We start from the raw sequence: 18,169 nt of genomic DNA on the forward strand, positions 1-18,169 counted from the left end.
CAGCGTCTCGCACTTAGTCTCTGTCTTCAATTAAAACTCTCGACCCGTTCCCAAAAAACCCAGACTCTCTCTTTCTTTCTCTCTGTTGAGAGAAAGTGAATGAGAAAAAAGGAAGACAAACACTGAGTAAAGTTACGGGTTCTAAACTTTTTAAGGGTAAATTACTCACCAGCTCTTGTATTGATGAGGCAGACAGACAGATTAAGTACTTGACTCAACAGTCCTGGGGAGCAGAGCTAGCCAAGGAAAAGAAGAAAAGATGTGTGTACTTTCATCAGAGTCTTTCTGACAGCACAGACAGAGTAGCACTGAGCCTCTCTCTCTCTCTCTCTCTTTTCTCGCACACACTCCCCCTCTCTCACTCTCCTCCTCCTCTCGGTCTCTACCTCTTAAAATCCCTCTTTCACTCCCCCAAAACAGGCACACACTTACTCACTAAGAAATAATTATACTTTCTGAATCATAAAGCCTTCTGTTGTCATGTGACCCAACACCTCAAATATACGGCACATTTTTTCACTAGCCACAAAAAGCCTGAAGGGAAAGAAAAAATGCCCAGAGAGCTGAAGTTTTTGTTTTTATTTCCCTCTCTTGTCATTGTCTCTTTGGGAATTATTTTTCTCTCCTTCATCTTTGCGGCTAAAGAGTTTACAAACTGTTTGTGCATGCAGACCCATGTCGTGATCTTAAAGCATTCACGTTTAATCAATAAATCCGCAGATTAATAGGACAGAATGTTTGAATATCCTGAACTACACTAGTAATTATGTTTGGATTTAACACAGACGCTGTTTTAATGGCACGCCAACAGGTTTACTCTTCCAAAAATGTTCGTGTGATTTCACCTAGACTTTAATTTCTGGGGTGGGTTAGTTTATGAAAAGATCAGGCATGCACTCTAGGTGCTGTTTTTGTGTAACTCAGGGCTTGTGTCTGGCAAAGTGTTTTATTGCTTGCAATGTTTCTCTGAAATTCTTCCCAGACTAGTGATTATATATCTCATTATTACCATTGCTAATGCTACTACTAGTGACAGGAGTTCATATTAAAAGGCATCAGGCACTTTATGAGGACCCATTTAATACTAGATTGAAGAAGTACTGGACACAACTGAAAGAAGATCTAAAACATTCTACTCATTTTAAAAATAAATGAAAACCAGAATTTGGCAATCAAGGCATTCTGCATTTTTTGGGATACACAACATCTGTCAACATCCTGCAAAACATTATGGTGTTAAAAAGTTTTTTTTACAAAAAAACATTTCTCAACCTAGATCATTTTAGTTCCTAAAATGAAACTAGTGGTGGCACATCAGCTGCAGGGAAGTCCGGTGTGAGATGGCAGAGTTTTGCAGCAACAGCAGCAACAGATTTGGGTGTGCCCCTGAGCGTGCCCCTTTCTCCATATGAGATCATATGTTTCAGATCTCTGTTTATGTGTTTGTGGTTCTGGGTGTGTGCCCTGTTTTTCTGAATGCAATGCTTCTCAAGTTGTTTTGGTTATGAGAAGCAGATCAAACCTCAGAGTTTGGGAGGAGAAGGCACACCTCAACTGGCACCTCAACAGGCACCTCTACCTCTTCTGCAGATCATAGACTTAAAAAAAAACATGCTTCTTTCCCACCGAAATAAGCAGCCATTGGTGTCTCATTAACAAATGCACGACTTACTCTGACATTTGAACTAAATCTTAGGAAAATTGACCATGCATTTCTTTTTCCTTCCAATTCTCACAGTCTGAATATTTGCAGTACCAATGCACCAAAACCTGTACATTTAAGGGCTGGCTTACCTGCTGCCTATTGTGTTTCTAAACCTAAGTAACAGGGCTGATACAGCCAAAGCCCTTATCCTCACATACACTGACCCCAATGTCTCCAGGATAAAGTCAAGCCATCATAACCTCTCAGCCTCACTGTCTTTAACCATATTTTCTTCTGATCTTTTCAGCCACATATGCTCTACAGTAGCAAGCTGTAATGTTTCTTTATACATTCTTTGATGTGTATCTAGCAGCGCATAATCATGGTGAGTGCATGGATAAGCAGTGAGAGGCATGGTTAATTTTTGCAGACATCTTATATTCAGGAAGCACAGGTCTAACCCATTCCGCCAAAAGCACTTCTGATCCTTATCTCGTTTACGTTTGTCTTGCTTGTGAGGCCACTGCAGTTAACAGAAATCCCTTAACTGTTTACATAGCACTACTATGCTAGCAAGTGCCTAAAATGAAACACGAAGGTAAATACACCTACGTATAGAACGGGGGAAAAACTAACTCTACATTGGCCATTACAGTAATCAGGACTGTGAAGTGTGAAGACAGCATGATGCCATCAGGCCGATTGAGACCATGCGTTTGTGCCAGAATGTGCAGTCAAGTGCATGAAGATGGCCGTCTGTGTGTGAGTACGCCAGGCCTGCTGTGCTCCTTATTAAATTATGACAGTGAGCTTAAAAGGGGGGGTGTTAAGTATATGCTCGTGTGTGCGCACGCTTTTCGCAGCAAGCACGACTGTGCTTGTGAATGTGTGCGCACGTGTGTTCTTAAGTCTCCATGCATGGACAAGAGTGTGCAGGCAGTAGCAGCGAGAAGGTCAGAGGTCAGTAGTGTTTGTGTTTCAGTGTCAGTGAAGTGTGCTTCAGGCAGAGATTTATGATCATTGTGTCTGGGAGCCTGCAGAGTGGGGGATAATGAAGATAGATCAGAGTGCTATCTCTCTCTATGGGCACCACTGGAAACATGGCCTATGGCCCCCACCATTCTCGTATCATTAACTTCAGCCTGTGACATCATAACACGATGCCCTGACATCAATCCTAACACAGTGTGTTCTGACAAAAAGTCGAACGCAGAGAAGCCATTCCTCACAGGAAGTTATCCGCAAACACAGGCATTGTTTAGCGTGTAGCTGTGCAGCTTCTCTGGGTCTTTTTATGAAGATATGAAATATTCATGGAAACATCATACTCTGTTTTGTGTTTCTACTTTAGATTCAAGCATATTTGCATTCGCAGAGCAATCGAGAAGAGGCCTGGGGCTCACTGGCAGCGGAAAAGGAGCAATGGCAGAAAAGAAAGAGCAAAGGGAGGATGATGCAGGGAGAAAAAGAGGGAGGAAGTGAGGTTAGAGGGGTTAAAGAGAAATGAAGGGGGGGTTGGAATGGAAGAGAGCCACTGGTACAGGAAATGTGAGAGAAAGGGGTGTGAAACAGAAATGGGGAAAGAAAAAAAAGGGGGATGCAGAGAGCATTGGATTGGTTGGGGGAGTTGATGGGATTCATGGTGAGGAGCTGAGATGAAGGGACGCGTAGAGCCGGTGCCTGTGGCCGCAGGTTTTAATCAGTAACAAGATGCCTGTAATGAGATCACAATTTCCCCACATTCAGATTGATGTCATGTGAAGCTTGGTGCCGCACTGAGAGAGGGGCAGAGGACTCAGGGCAAATGGACACACCCCACTAAAGAGTCACACACATGCATAAGCACATTCTCTCTCTTGCTCTCTCTCTCTCTCACACACAAATATACAGTACACCGCCTGCACTTTCTTGGTTACAGAATTAAACACACATCCTGTGAAATGAAGGCTCTTATTCATCCTGCCTGGCAAAGTACGCTCATTTAAAGTCCAACCGCACTGAAGTAAAAACATACACAGAAGAATACTACTCACGGGAAAATGGGTTACTCATGGCAAAGGAGAAATGAATGCGTTAGAAACCAAAGGGCATATACCACTATGTACTCCTGTAACAAAAACAAATGAGCACAAACCCTGGAACAGAGAGAAAGAGCCAAAAGCTTTTTTTACTGGAGAAGACTTAATGGGAAAAAGAAAACAGGAGGGAGAAAATAAGGAGAGTGTGTGTTCATCTTGTGTGCATACTTCGAGGTGCATTCAGAGGTTGTCGACACAGCTACCAGCGTGTGTGCCAGTACATGAGCACTCTGACTATTCCAAAACATGTGTGTCCAATGAAAGGTGAGAAAGGCTCTCCTGTCTATACTTTCCTCAAAAATCAGCCATGATGTCACCATGAACCCATCTTGAACCCACCTCTGTCAAAAAGCATTACTCCAGCCCTCCCTTTCTCTGCCTCATTTTCTGTTCCACCTTTCCCTCCTTCATGCTCCATTCCTGCCTCTCAAATTCTTCACTGAGCTCCCATTCTTTTTCTTTCCTCTTTTTTTATATTTCCGTATTCTTCAACATTTCCTCTCTCCCGTCCATGTCTCACTTCTCTCAGTGAATCGTACACACTTTTCCTTTTTTTTTTCTTTGGCAAGCATGGCCTAATGAATCATAAAAAAGCGCAGTTGTTTTGCCAAAAAATGCCAGGATGTTCTGATTATCATAAACTTTTTTTAAGCTGTGGTTTTGCAAAAAGAAAAAAAAAGTGCATAGCAAAAGCCAAAAAATAAAAGCAGAAAAAAATGAGGAATAGAGGAGAATGCAAATGAAAGAGGGGGATAGGGAAGGAGAGCGAACACTGGGGAAGAGAGGGGTGGTGGGGGCAGCAAGAAGGCAGCCAGAGAGCCACATATGGAAGTGATTCTGTAATTACTGCAAATCTGTGAGCTCAAAAGGAAAGGTCTTCTTTTCCATGCCTCCTTCCCTGCACATAAAGCCACTCTTGTGAGAAAGCTGGGCACTAAATACTGCACAGGAAATATGAAAAAAAGTTTTCATTTGCTTTTACTTTCTGGCATATGGAACAGGGAAGATATGTATGTGGCTTATGTGTAGTAGGTTAGCTTTAACTGGGGATCTACATTGCTATTTTCCTGCACAGATAAAAAAGGGGGGGCTGATGACACAAACTACTACTGGAAAATGTTCTGCATTGTTTGTTCCTGCAAAATAATGAAAGACCATTTGCCATTAGGGCCTGGTGTAAAATCAAAAATCTTATAATCCACATACATTAAAGCCACACACCTTAGTGGCATCGTTCGCATAAGGCACACATTCAATAAGGTGTGTGAAGGAGGGGCGGTAGGGGTGGGTGACATACATACAGACAGTGATGAAGACTGGGTTTTAAGCCTGTGGCAAAAACATTGCTTTGCAGGTGTGTATGTTGGCAGCAACCTCTGTTCTGCTCAGTGCCCCAACGGTTTGAGCAGGTTGTAATTATCTCCTGCGCTGCCATAACGTGTTCTCATGATGAGAGCGTGAGTCTACACACACAGTGGACGCACGCACGGCTGACGCAGCGTCAGCGCCGTTTATTCTTAGACACATCCAATCAATCACGGCAGGAGATGATTTATGTAAAGTACACAATTCCTACCTTCTTCGCCTAGAGTAGTGTGTGCCTCGGATTCAACAGCGAGAACATTCTTCCAGAAGTTTGAATTAATAGTGGATGGCAAGCGCACGCACGCCGAAGTTTTCTGTGAAGGAGACTACACAAAGTCATGGACAGTCTTCAGAGGAATCCTCTATTACAGCACAGCAGCTCGTAAAGAACACAAAGTTTGGTTTTACGCTTCAGAAATCACTTCAGTCATTTGTCAGACCACCTTCGTGTGTTGCCAGTCTGTCACCGTGTCCCGGCAGCTCAGGGGCGTTGATGGAAGCTACGGAGCCTGGGGATTTCTGACACCGGGACTCCCCCTAGTGACGGAAATGGGGGCTGCAGCAGCACGCATCCCTTCCATGAGATGGAAACAGAAACAAATAATCCAATAAAAATATAAAAATATGAATTGAAAAAATAAGTCTATTTATTTATATTGCTCACTTCACTTGCGTCAACGTATAGGAAATAATATAGACAATTAAACCAAAATAATACTACACGGATCAAATATTTTTAATTTTCTACTAATTAATAAAACAATAGTAATAAACTAATAGATTATGTCAATGCCGCCAATCGCCACTCGGGGGCGCTTTCCACAAGCTGTGCAGTTTAAAACTATGGGGTAGGGGACACAGTGGGTTACAGAGCTGGTCGCTGACTAAATGTTTCAACCTCTAGTAGCGAAACCGCATTTTAAAATGAATAAAAGATGTTTAATGCAAAAAAAAAAAAAACAATTATTTGAATGTCGCACAGGTGTAGGTCTGTTTTTTTATTCCGAGAATGACCACATGCAGGACTAATTACTATTATGATATACATTTTTAAACATTTAGAATTTTTAATTTAAATTCGAGTGTTTGGATACTGTTTGCTACAAGTGCCTACTGCTGAGGTGTCGTGGGTCCAGATGCACCTCTACACTTTCCTTTGGCAAATGGGCTTTAAACTTGGCACCGGCACGATGTCTCGGTGTTTACCATCCGTTTGCAGCGCTGCTTGTATGAGAACAAGCAGTCACGGTGAGCCACGCCTATTGTCCATGTGCTTCCTCCTCCAATCTTGCCATCCCTCTGCACCACACGCTCCGTATTTTGCATAAAATGTGTATCAGTAGGACAGCGCTCTGCCCTGCACATGCAGAGCGCACATGTAGCGTGGCTTTACTGAACACACACCACGGTCGAATAAGCGCATCAAACTCCCCTCAGCTCTAGATCCCCGCCAATGAAAACGCACAAAAGCTTGAGGGAGAGAGAGGGAGAGAAAACACTCCGCGAGATACAAAGAGTGAGCCAAATCCCACACAAACAGACACAACACAAGCTGGAGCTCACAGAAAGGCGGTCACATTTCCTACTCACCTGGAAACGTGATTGATGTGGGTGTTTGTATCAGTGGGTGTGTATGCCATGCCTGACACTCCCGGATATGCTGACTCTACTTTCTTGGAATTTATCAGAATCGTTTAATCTTCGCTTGTGCAACGTCACACGCGCTTGAGCCGAGGCGCAGCATCCATAGAGCAGAAGGCATCCAGGTGTCTTTGGAGAGACCAAGCTATCTCACTCACCTCTGTCAGACAGCAACGCTGGACTGAGACGCCCGCCTGCAGTTTACCAGGAAAAAACTTTATGCTCACTAGACACATTTCCATCACCGCTTCCACTTTTTGCCCTCCATGGAGCAGGTGTTTTACGTTCTCAACTGTCTTCAAAAGACTTTTGCGCCGGTCTAGTGACATTCGCTGACGTCTGCTTGAAGTTTCTTTAAAGTCTTTAACATCAACAAGAGAAATGGATAACAGCCCCGGTGGTGGTAAGATGAATTGTTTGACCTACACGCAGCAAACTCTCCATTATAAAAACAACTCTGATAATGGCATAAGATCATTGATCCACTCAGCAGCTCAATTATTGTTGCTATAGCAATCGATAGGCTAAAGTAGTTTACGGTCTGGGTTTGATTAAATTGCATTTAATTATAAAATAATTTAGCCTCGGGATATAATACATTTTAACGTAGCCATGTTGATGTTTTATCATTCATTCTAGCATTTAAAGGGCCGTGCACAGCCCCCCCCCCCCCCCCCCCCCCCCCCCAAAAAAAAAAAAAACTCGAAATTGTGTGAATTTTATTATGTTTAAGTTTTCATCATGCACCAATTTGTTACACAAGGTGCATGAAATGCCACTTTTACGTTTCTACTAGAGTGAGTCGAGTGGATTTATGTATCTCATTGCTGTTTGTGAGTATTAGACTAATGCATCTCGCTGTTTGTTTCTAAATTGAATGCAAGTGCTAGTGACATGTTGGGTTTTGCTGGAGTGATAAAGTGTCAAACTTCAGGGAACAGCGACATGCAGCCCAGTTGCAGCGAACCTTTCCACTTCCTGTTTCTCTCCATGAAAACAAACTCACGTGGGGCTACAGAACGCTGGCTGTCACTATAATCACAATCTGCCACTTTAACTGCCCACTCCATCATCTCAACGGGAGAAAAGCGAAGACACACTAGAGTAAAGGACGTGTTTGTTTCTGTTATCAAGGCCATAAAAATTGATAACCGCCGGACTCCCGTCCGTTAAGTGCCATTAGGCAGCGTTTTCTCGAGGTCAGCCAAAGGTGCACATGCTTTTTGCTTTCCTCTCCTAATTGGCCGTGAATCATTTACAACAGCGGCGGTCACGTTCCAGCACAGGTGATGGGCGCACCCCGTCCTCCACCGTTGCTCTAATCTGAAGGCAACAGGAAACTTACTCATCGGGCTACGACTTAATATGTGTGTTGATAAATGGGCCTGTGTTTTTTCAGGGGATAAAGCAGTTAAATGTGTAATCACAGATTATAGCTGTAGCATTAGTCAGCCAACCGCGGGGTGGACTTGTCTGTTGGTTGGAGGGTGTTGGTGTGTTAGTGAGGCCTTGGAGGTAGAGTTGGCATTTTTGAGTTTTTATATGTTTTTAGTGTTTAAAACGACACTGCATCTTCTAGCTTCCCAAACGCCTTTTTTGTCAGTTTACTTTCAACCATCTTAATGTACAGTAAGTGTCCACCTTTACCTGGCTTCTATGACCACTAATATGAAGAGTTTTGGATTTGCACATGATTTCATTTTGCTCATGAGTTCAGTGTGAGCTCAGCAAAGCTCATTAACATCATCATAACATGGCAAAAATGTGGCTGCATTGGTGGGCTGTAATGCTCATAAAGTCCAAAGTATGTGCACGTTGATGGGACAAGTTTTAGAGGACGGTCCTCCCAACGAAAGACTGGGTGTAGCTTGGAATAAAATAAGTTAATATTTACAGTTATAGTTATTAAATAATTAGTAAATAATAGTTAACAAATAGTTAATCTTTACATCAACAATATCCCAATGACCCGATAACAGCTGTGTCACAGCAAATATGACACATGAATGTGATTAGTGTGATCAGTAGTAGCACACTATTACTATACATTTTATTTAGCTGTCAAATGATGATTAGACCGCCTGAATTATGTCCCCTGCATACCTCCGTACTGTAAGCTGTCACTGGAACTCCCTCTACTCTCCCCTGGTGGACGATTTCTGCACTAGTCTGAGCATATTTAAAGTAGACCGTTTTTTTACTCCTTCAGTTTGAAACAATCAGTACTTTGGTCTAAGTTTACCCGGTTGACAAAATCATTCAGACTAAATGAAAGAGTGGTGTCTAAATTTAGATACGATTAATACTGATCCATAATGTCAGCCACAAGAAAACATCAGCAAAAATTTCAAATGACAAGTCATTTCAGTATTTCCATAATATATACAGGCAATGCAAACGTAAAAAACAACTATGAAAGTAAACATACATCCACAATAAGTGCAGTGTTGGCGAGCAGGACATGCAGGGCTTTCTGACATAAAAACATTCTCCCTAACCTAACTGTATTCACTATTAACTGAATGTAAAATGTAGGCCGGGCTACAACTTGCCAGAAATAAAGTGGTTTGGCACTGTGCTATCTTATGCATTTCTCTACCATATAGACTTGTATCTGAGCCTTTCTAAACTTGCTGCAGCGCCTGGCTCACAGTGCAGGCGGTGCTCCTGGTGGTGCACATTCGGACCACCCCAGCCCATAACATGCTGCTCTATTTAATTTGCCTCATTAATTATAAGCCCCTGGCAGACTATAGAAGCTCTGGCTTGCAGGCTGGAGCGCAGCTTCGTGTCTTCCCAGTGAAAGCTTCGTCAAAAGCCTCCTCACGTGGCTTCCCTTGGAAAGCCGCGTGTGACGCGTGAGATTCTCGGGCCCTCCTCCCGCCGCTTCCGAGCTCTCACGGACGCCTCTGAGTTGATGCCGCCTGCGGTGATGGGAGAGAGAGCCTGGTCAGTGGGTCAGCGATTCCATACGTTACCTTTTTTTCTGTCTCTCGTCACGTTTTCGCACCTCATGCGTCTTTACTTGCATTGAATTATTGTGTGTGTGTGTGTTTGAATCAGGGACCCCTCAGGGTGGTTGAAGCTGACTCGAATTTTACTCTGCAACATCTGTCCCTGAACTGATCGGTTCAGGGAACGCATCCGTTGCGTATGTCTCAGCACGAACGTGACTTTGCTCTTGAACATTTCTCATGTCATTCCATGCGCCCTCTACGCTAAGAGATGGCAGATTGAAAGCACCAAGAGGCTGAAACTAAAATAACCTTATATGTTTGACAGAGCGGATGTGCCAGTCATGAATCAATTGTAGCAACAATTAAAATATATATATTAACCAACAAATTCAAAATGATAAGGGTATTTATAAATCATATCTACAGATCCAATTCAGTTACACTTGATAATTGCATGAACCAGACCTAAAGTGATGCAGCATCAGTTTGAAGAGACGCTAGAGGCATACAGACACAATTCTATCAACTTCTTGTGATATTGACCTACTTACACAAGCCTGAGTTAATTAAGTCTACTGCAAACACCCAGGTAGTGCTCAGAGATTGGCTGAGCACAGGAACATGCAAAAACACTATTTACTAGCCATAGTTTATAGCCTACATAATATTCTGTTACATCATAATAAATAGTGTATTGATGTACATAGAGCTAACAATATGCCATGATTATAAACCATCAGTGCAGCTAAAGGTGTGGCAGTCTCTCCATGTCTTACAATGTGAGTAAAGAACAGGTGGGCAGCTGTTGTGGCTATGAAGTGTTCACTGCTCATGTTTCACCGCCTGCCTCCATTTCCATGTAGATTAGCGCTTGCACATAAGATGGGCACAGAATACTGATTGACTTCTCAATTAATGCTGCTCGCAGTGACCCAAATCGTAAGTGTGCACGATAATCCTGTTCTCCGTGGGAAACACCAAAGAACATATGAATATAAAAAACCCCTGAAAAGCCTCTGTTGAGTTTGGTGCAGCCGCAATAGTTTGCACGTTGCTGTTAACAAGAAGGTGGATAGTTTATAGCAAGTCACCTCATATCACGCAAAGTAGTTTTATGCAATATTTCCCTAACTCATGCCTTGGACTGAGGACAGATGACAACCAATGCCACCCTTAACTATGGCCATAACACAATTGTCACTATATTAAAAGGAACTAAGACAATAAAACAATAAAGTAAGATTGCAATGTTTGTATAAACTGTATTAAACTTTTTACTGTGACACATGATAGTAATAGATTTGGATTGCAATTATTACTGGAAAACAGACTGTAAAACAGATTGTTAACTCACAGTGTTTATGCCACAGTGAGTCTTGGGATCTTTCACAAACATTTTACATGTGAATCTACAGGTGGACGTGCAATGTGTTTGGGTGGAGTGGGGGCTGTGCCCTGACTGTTTGCATGTAAGCTCAGGAAGAGGTGAAGCTCAGTCTGCATCTGCTGTGTCTGTCTATGGCTGTGGCATGAGTCAACAAATCCACCAACACGTGCTGGTTGAGGGATTATCAAAACATTTGAGCCAAACAAAATACCTTACAGCAAAGGACAACACAGGAGTGCAGGGACAAACCTACTGCACTTATGCACAATTTCCATTAGCAAGGCAAAATGAGTTGTACCACTGTAGCCTACAACTGCTTTAAATTTGGGATTTAATTATTTTAATATCCTTTAATAAGGAAGATTCTAAGTTGCATGTGCAAGCCCATAATGAACAATGTTAAATTTGGACTATTTTGGCTAACTTCATTTACATATAATCTCTCAGTCGGGCTCTACTGTAAATTACTGGGGGAGTCAGGTCTGCACAGTGGAAACTTTCCTTTGCAAAAACGTGACTCGCATTCTTTGACTGTTGGTGGCGCAGCAGCTGCTGAGACTTGGTGCCACATCACGCCTAGGGGAGCGTCCCAGTCAGTATGTTTACAAACACAGATTTGACTTAAGATTGTCATACATTTCAGCACGAGACTGCGGATTTGGTTCCGACAGTACTGTAACCGTGTCAGGAGTCCATGCATGTGAGGCGGCGGTCAGGTGTCGTGCTGTTAGCTGGCGCTGGGCACGGTGCCAGGGGAGCAAGGCTATTATTGGAGCAGAGGCGGCAGCAGACCCCGCAGACACGTGAGGCCGTGTCTCAGCTCATCCACAACGCATGACTAGAAGTGCGAGGGAGGGGGGCGAGAGGGGAGGGTGCGCGCAGGAAGCGAAAGTGAACAACCACAGCTGAACGTCAAACTATTCCACATCTTTAGACGGCGCCCAAATAAACATTGTAGTAGCGTGATGCAGGAATTATTTGTCCTAAGTAGCGCTTGGTGCTTCTAGTGGGAGCCTGCTGTGTTGCTCCACTACCAGCGGTTGTTTTTAGCGTCTGCGCCACCGTTACGCCTATTACACTTTCAGGATAAGGCAACAGCGCTGCGAATTCTCAGAGCCGTTCTGAGGTTGTACAACGTTACATCACAGCACACCTAACGATGTAGAGGAAATGATCGGTTTCTAAGCAAACATGGATGGCAAACTCCAATTTATAGCAGAAAAAATGAATCCAATTTCTTTATTATACATAAATGACATTGTATTCTTTTAATATGTACTTTAAATCAATTTAGCATCACATTCTCAATTCAGAGGTCTGATGACTTCCATTTGTTCCCTTGTCTGCAGGAGGAGGAGTCATACTGTATGCAGGGTCTTCTGGCAGTGCCAGCCCCAGCCCCGGCAGCCCCTCCAGTGGGTATCAAACACAATCACCTTCTTCACACTCCCAGCCCTCATCTCCAGAGGAGGTTACCTTTACAGAAATTGGGGCACTAAAACAGAGGGCAGCTGCGTGCACCACCCCATCCTCCAAACTGGTATTCCAGTTCCCAGAGATCTACAGTGGCCCCTCAGTAGCAACCACTCCACAGCAAACCTATGCACACCCCATTGCAGGAAAGAGGCCATGCGGATTTACCGGAACCTTCACCAGTTAGTTTCCTCACTGTTAATGTGCAAGATAAAGATAAATATGCTGATCCAAGTTTTTGCAGCTTATCTAACTCCCTGTTTGCACTTCCTCAGAGACAGGTGGAATGGTCCTGCTTTGCAAAGTGTGTGGGGACATTGCCTCTGGTTTCCACTATGGGGTGCATGCATGTGAAGGCTGCAAGGTAAACCCCCCCCTCAGACAAATCTTGTGAAATGATTGTGTGCGCATTGCTTTTGGTGCACTAGTTTCATGTTCCCCACATATTTGTTTTGTTTCAGGGCTTTTTCCGCCGCAGCATCCAACAGAACATCAACTACAAGATGTGCGTGAAGAACGAGAACTGTCTAATCATGCGCATGAACCGAAACCGGTGCCAGCACTGCCGTTTCAAGAAATGCCTCTCTGTCGGGATGTCAAGAGATGGTGAGACATTGTGACACATTTTTAGTGAGAGAGAGAGAACTGCAAGAATACCACAGTGCCCTAAATAGGCCAAAGTAGCATTGAAATGAGCAGCTGGACTGTTTTGTAGGTCTGTGTGAAAAATGTAATGCAGAAAGTCCTTTGAAGTCATCGTGCCAGTAGCTCAGTCACTCTGTCAGCAGACCTGCGCCTGCCTTGCTCTTTGACTTTGTCACTGCACTGCCCAAGATTACCAACTGACCTTGTGACATTCTTATAAGTTTTTACAAAGTCCTTCTCCTGCCCTTTGCAGCATCCTCCCACCATACTGTTACCCCTCCCCATCCGTGTTCCCTCAGCTCGCTTACATCTTCTCCTCAGACAATGATTTATGAGAAGAGGAGCCTCGAAATTCCCAAAGCTATCTGTCTTTTAGAAAACTGCAGCAAACACAAGAATTATTTAAGGAAATTGGAACGGGGTCAACTTGATCCTTGTGTATGCCCATAGAACAACTTACTGCAATTAATGAAGGAGTGGAGAAAAATTAAGCGAAGGATGCAGAAAACAGCAAGTTGTCCTGACAGAATTTATCAGGCGTGATTCCTACGTCACCTAGTTTTAGCTCTGATGGCTAAACATTGATTGATCACCTATCATCACAGATCAAGTAAACAGCTGGGGTGACCTAGAAAAACAATACAGAATTGGGTCTATATTGTCCTCATGCATCATGACCTACTTGGTTTAGTTTTCCTGTCTTCGTCCTCTCTGTATGGTTTCTGCTTATCTCCACCCTCCAGTACCTTGCATTGCCAAATGTAGTAAAGAGGTTAGTGTTATTTCTGCATGTGCCTGACACTTCTGGTGCACAGAGAAAATAGAGTGGAAACGTGCAACTCATAAAGCAAACAAACAGTTTGACCCTCTTAGAGAAGATCTTTAAAAGTGTTAAGGACCACAACCTAAAAACCCCTTTTTGTTCTGTTTTAACCATTACGAAAACAGGAAAACCGCATGCAACTGCCTACAGACCACAATAAATAGTACACCCTGATTTCACACCAGGCAGCTGTGTGACATTGGCTTTGCGATATAGTCGCATATTTAAGTCCACTGGCATATTGGCACACTTTTCTTTCTCTAACCAGAGCATGATTTTAGAGCGGCAGCTTATTAGTTCACATTTGCTTCTTATAAACCGTGATAAAACAGATTAATCTCATGCCACCTTATTGGCCACATCCACATGAAGGAACTATGCAGGCTGTTAATAGATTACTGTATTTTTGGTTAACATAGCCGTACTTACTCTGCATGTAGCTGGGCCAACTAAATCTCCTAACTTGACCCAAATTGGTGTGTTTTTATGCACATTGCTAATGTTTAACATATGAGATCAATACCACATTGCTTTATAAAGCTCTTATTCAAATCTTCTGCTAGACTTAAAAAGGCAGATATGATTGTAAAAGCATTTGAAGTGGTACCAGCTAAACCTTTCTGCTTGATCAAACCCCACTTTGCATGCATACACACAGACCCAGATTCTCAGTTTCCGTGTCTCACAGTCTCTCATATCAGTCTTCACGTCCTGAACTCCTTTATGTGCTTCAAGCCCACCTTTCTCATCCTTCTCCCTCTCACATTCTGAGTGCCAGTGACATCACGCTCACGTTGCCCCACTGCCCTACTTACAAATGGTGGGAGGGAGCTGGAGAGGAAGGAGACAGGGGTGAATAGATGAGAGGTTGAGGCAGATGGTAGCAAAGGGTCTATAAATAGCATCTCCAGCTGATGGTTACTGTGGGAAAAGATGAGAATACGGATGAGGAGAGGGAGGTTTTCTTCTCACAACTTGAGAAGATGATTCTCCTTGTAAAATTTTCAGGCCTTTTGATGATGTATGTGTGTATGTAATATTGAGGTGTAATGATTAAATGTTTGAAAATGTCTACGTTTAATTTATAGCCAATGTTGCCTGAGTTACACTAGAAGTCCTCTGCTTCCTAAATAGGACCCCTGTATAAGAAGGATGCATCTATCTGTCCATCTTCATTTATTGTCATTATTCTTCCTTAGCTGTACGCTTTGGACGCATCCCGAAGCGAGAGAAGCAACGACTTCTGGATGAGATGCAGAGCTACATGAATAGCCTCAATGAGTCCGCTGCCATGGACATGGACTCATCATCAGTGAGAGACAGTCCCCCCAGCCTAGAAGATGGCAATTCAAAAGAGGCCGGGGCTATCTCCAGAGCCTACCGTGACTTTACCACTAGCAATGACCAGGAGAGAGCAACCAAAAGGGCTAACATAACCAACAACACATCTCCCTTTTCTCAGGATGCCAGTTTATCCCAAATCTCGTTGCAAAGTTATAAATCTTGCTCTGTTGCCTCTCAATGCCCAGTTGCTCATAATGACAACCAACCTACTTTCCACAGTGTGAACAACAATCATTACCCTTACACTGTGTCTACAAATCAAAATCATAACCAGTCTAGTAGTACAACTCCTCAAAGGGGCAGCCAAGGGACTGCCAATCATAACACTTTTCACAATGCACGAGGTGCCACAAATCAGCCCTCCTGCCCATGGAAATTAGCTCCAGGAGCTAAAGTGCTGGTAAGTGCTGGAACCCTATGTAATTACATAGAAAATCCCCTGTCATAATTTGTCTGTCCAAAAAGTTTATGATTCTATTTGTTTTGTATTTCTCAAAGGCCTGTCCTCTCAATGCATGCCCTGTATCAGGGGCAGAGCGCAAGAGTCAAGAGATATGGGAATCCTTCTCTCAGTGTTTCACTCCAGCTGTCAAGGAGGTGGTGGAGTTTGCCAAAGGGATCCCAGGATTTCAAGAGCTTAGTCAGCAAGACCAGGTCATGCTGCTCAAATCAGGCACCTTCCAGGTAATGACATACATTTCAAAATTGTAAGTAAGTAGTGGTGTAAGTAGTTCTCTCAAACTCAACTTTGCTCATCTGCTTTTAGGTTCTGATGGTGAGGTTTTGCACCTTATTCAATGCCGAGGAACGTACAGTGACCTTTCTAAATGGCCAAACATACCCACTATCAATGCTGCGGGTTTTGGGCATGGGGTCCCTGCTGGATGCAATGTTCGAGTTCAGCGAAAAGTTGGGCTCTCTGGGTCTAGAGCCTGATGAAATGGCTCTATTCATGGCTGTGGTGCTGGTCTCTGCAGGTGAGAAAGGGATAGAATTTATTTTATAGTCTATGAGAAAACTGTGACATAAACTGTTCAAACTGATCAAATATGTAGTAACTGTGTATGTCTACCGCTCACATCGTCTGTGCTCTTTAGATCGTTCTGGCATCTCAGACATGAGGGCTGTAGAGCAGCTACAGGAGGGACTGATTCGTGCTCTACGATCACTGATCACCCGACGCCGCCCGGACGATACCGCTCTCTTCCCCAAACTCCTCCTGCGCTTGCCAGACCTGCGCACACTCAACAACTTGCACTCCGACAAATTGTTGGCTTTTCGCATTGACCCTTGAGCAAGCCGCTGGTTTACGTACAACTGTTTTACACAGAAATATACAGCACACCACATATGCAGACACATTTTATCTTCCAAGGAACTGTGCAATTTGAGAAGTATTTTTCTAATGGATAAATGTGGGCAGTAGTGAACACAGTTTTTATTCACTATTGATCTTCATGCAGTGTTTTGGGACAAAATATACATACACATACAAATGCAATTATACACACAAACCTCAAAACCTCTTAAGAGACATTGTTCAAGTAAAAAAGAAATAATCATTGTGTAGAGTTACTATTACCCTTTTGGACAGATCATTTGTGACTTTTCTTATTATATCCAGTGTACTTGAACTAAAGCCAGTATCGGTGGGCCATCACTTAGCATTGACTGAAAATTTGATATTGCAGTTCAAAACAGTTATTACTTAGGGACCATTACAGATGAGTGACTGTCAGTTTGTGCTTGAGAGAAAGGGAATCTATATGTAATGCATAGTGAAATCTGAAATACTAAGGCAAATGTGCATCACTGTTTCATAAACATAACCATCTGGACTTGTACTGGAACAAGACCACCATATTTGTGTCACTGGTGTCACTTGTACACAGTGAATGCTGTCTCTTACTATTTTTGGCAAATCTTCCAGAAAACATTTGGCACACCTTGAGTATGTCAACTTCCTTCCTTCCTTCCTGTAATTTAAAAAAAGGTTTTCACAAAAATCTATCACATGCTGTGTTTTGTAGTTCCTCTGTTCACTTTTGTTGCTGTAAATACTTTGTTAACCCTGTGTATGTGTATAAATGACATTTACCAGTGTATAGTGGATTGGATAGAAGTATAATATACTGACATTTCTCTGCTATGGTGGGGTTTGGCCGTGCAAAGGTGGCTTTGCACACGAGAATATCTGTAAGGGATTCCCAGACAGCTTAGACACACTTCCTACTATCACATGATGTAACCAACCAGCATAATCCTTAAAATCACCAGCACTCACCCTACACACACCCATCAATTGACCCCCAATGTTTGTCATACAAACACAAGAGATATATTTGGGTGAGAGATCTTATATGATTGGTCCTCTCGCTGTTTGCTTGTATGATTATGGATGATTGAACACATCTTGTACATTTTGTAAATCTTTATTCATAAATAGAAATGATATAATGATATAAAACTCGGATTGTGAAATATTAATCTTACGTGTGTTTTGTGTCATTTGCACATTGAGTGTAGCCTACATGTTATAGTCACTTAGCAGGCCGATTACTTTCACAGCTAGCTAGTTAGACAGCAAACATCTGCACAGATAAAGTTAGGCTAGTGCTATGTACACAGTACAAGTGCATGTTTTATACTGTATGAGTTATTTATAGAAGTGTGTAATTACTTACTTGAAATAACAAATAATCCAACCTGAATACCGGACTGCCTATGGGAAAAAATGCATCACGAGTTTATCCGATAACGTGCAGTCAACTTTCTTCCACACCTGAAATAAAACAAAATCGTGCTGCCACC

The 18,169-nt window shown here is 42.8% G+C and overlaps 2 protein-coding genes and 1 long non-coding RNA gene across 6 annotated transcripts in view; 1 reads left to right on the forward strand and 2 right to left on the reverse strand.

The window, feature by feature from the left end:
- rarga (retinoic acid receptor gamma a) overlaps nucleotides 1-5,518 on the reverse strand; it is a 41,367-nt gene extending 35,849 nt beyond the window's left edge. For 2 of the 3 annotated variants that reach the window (XM_067526398.1, XM_067526394.1), the window contains exon 1: nucleotides 170-327. The gene's annotated coding sequence lies outside the window, so the exon portion shown is untranslated. Of the gene's footprint in view, nucleotides 1-169; nucleotides 328-5,299 lie in introns of those variants that run through there. The other variant, XM_067526395.1, reaches the window with a different exon arrangement.
- A 1,160-nt stretch (nucleotides 5,519-6,678) lies between these two features.
- Nucleotides 6,679-16,652, forward strand: nr1d4a (nuclear receptor subfamily 1, group D, member 4a). Its single transcript, XM_067526393.1, has 8 exons — nucleotides 6,679-7,132; nucleotides 12,423-12,728; nucleotides 12,822-12,910; nucleotides 13,008-13,152; nucleotides 15,214-15,758; nucleotides 15,857-16,042; nucleotides 16,125-16,335; nucleotides 16,456-16,652. The coding sequence occupies exons 1-8, from the start codon at nucleotides 7,111-7,113 to the stop codon at nucleotides 16,650-16,652; spliced, it is 1,701 nt and encodes a 566-aa protein (XP_067382494.1). The 5' UTR covers nucleotides 6,679-7,110.
- LOC137139332 (uncharacterized) lies at nucleotides 9,002-18,163 on the reverse strand. 2 transcript variants are annotated; one of them, XR_010916298.1, is made up of 4 exons: nucleotides 18,043-18,163; nucleotides 16,438-16,675; nucleotides 16,200-16,329; nucleotides 9,002-9,653 (listed from the first exon to the last, which is right to left on the reverse strand). It is a non-coding gene; the product is annotated as an uncharacterized lncRNA (long non-coding RNA). The 2 variants fall into 2 exon arrangements; XR_010916297.1 differs by lacking the exon at nucleotides 9,002-9,653 and adding an exon at nucleotides 12,822-14,935.
- Between the last annotated feature and the right edge of the window lie 6 nt (nucleotides 18,164-18,169).

The sequence above is a fragment of the Channa argus genome, chromosome 13, assembly GCF_033026475.1.
Source record: "Channa argus isolate prfri chromosome 13, Channa argus male v1.0, whole genome shotgun sequence".
NCBI classification, from domain to species: Eukaryota; Metazoa; Chordata; class Actinopteri; order Anabantiformes; family Channidae; genus Channa; species Channa argus.

Excerpts from the sequence above, each read along its gene's own strand:
- nr1d4a (XM_067526393.1), top strand. The coding sequence starts at position 7,111 with ATGGATAACAGCCCCGGTGGTG. Across the intron at positions 16,043-16,124 it reads TCAAATCAGGCACCTTCCAG|GTTCTGATGGTGAGGTTTTG; the intron begins GTAATGACATAC and ends ATCTGCTTTTAG. Across the intron at positions 16,336-16,455 it reads TGTGGTGCTGGTCTCTGCAG|ATCGTTCTGGCATCTCAGAC; the intron begins GTGAGAAAGGGA and ends TGTGCTCTTTAG.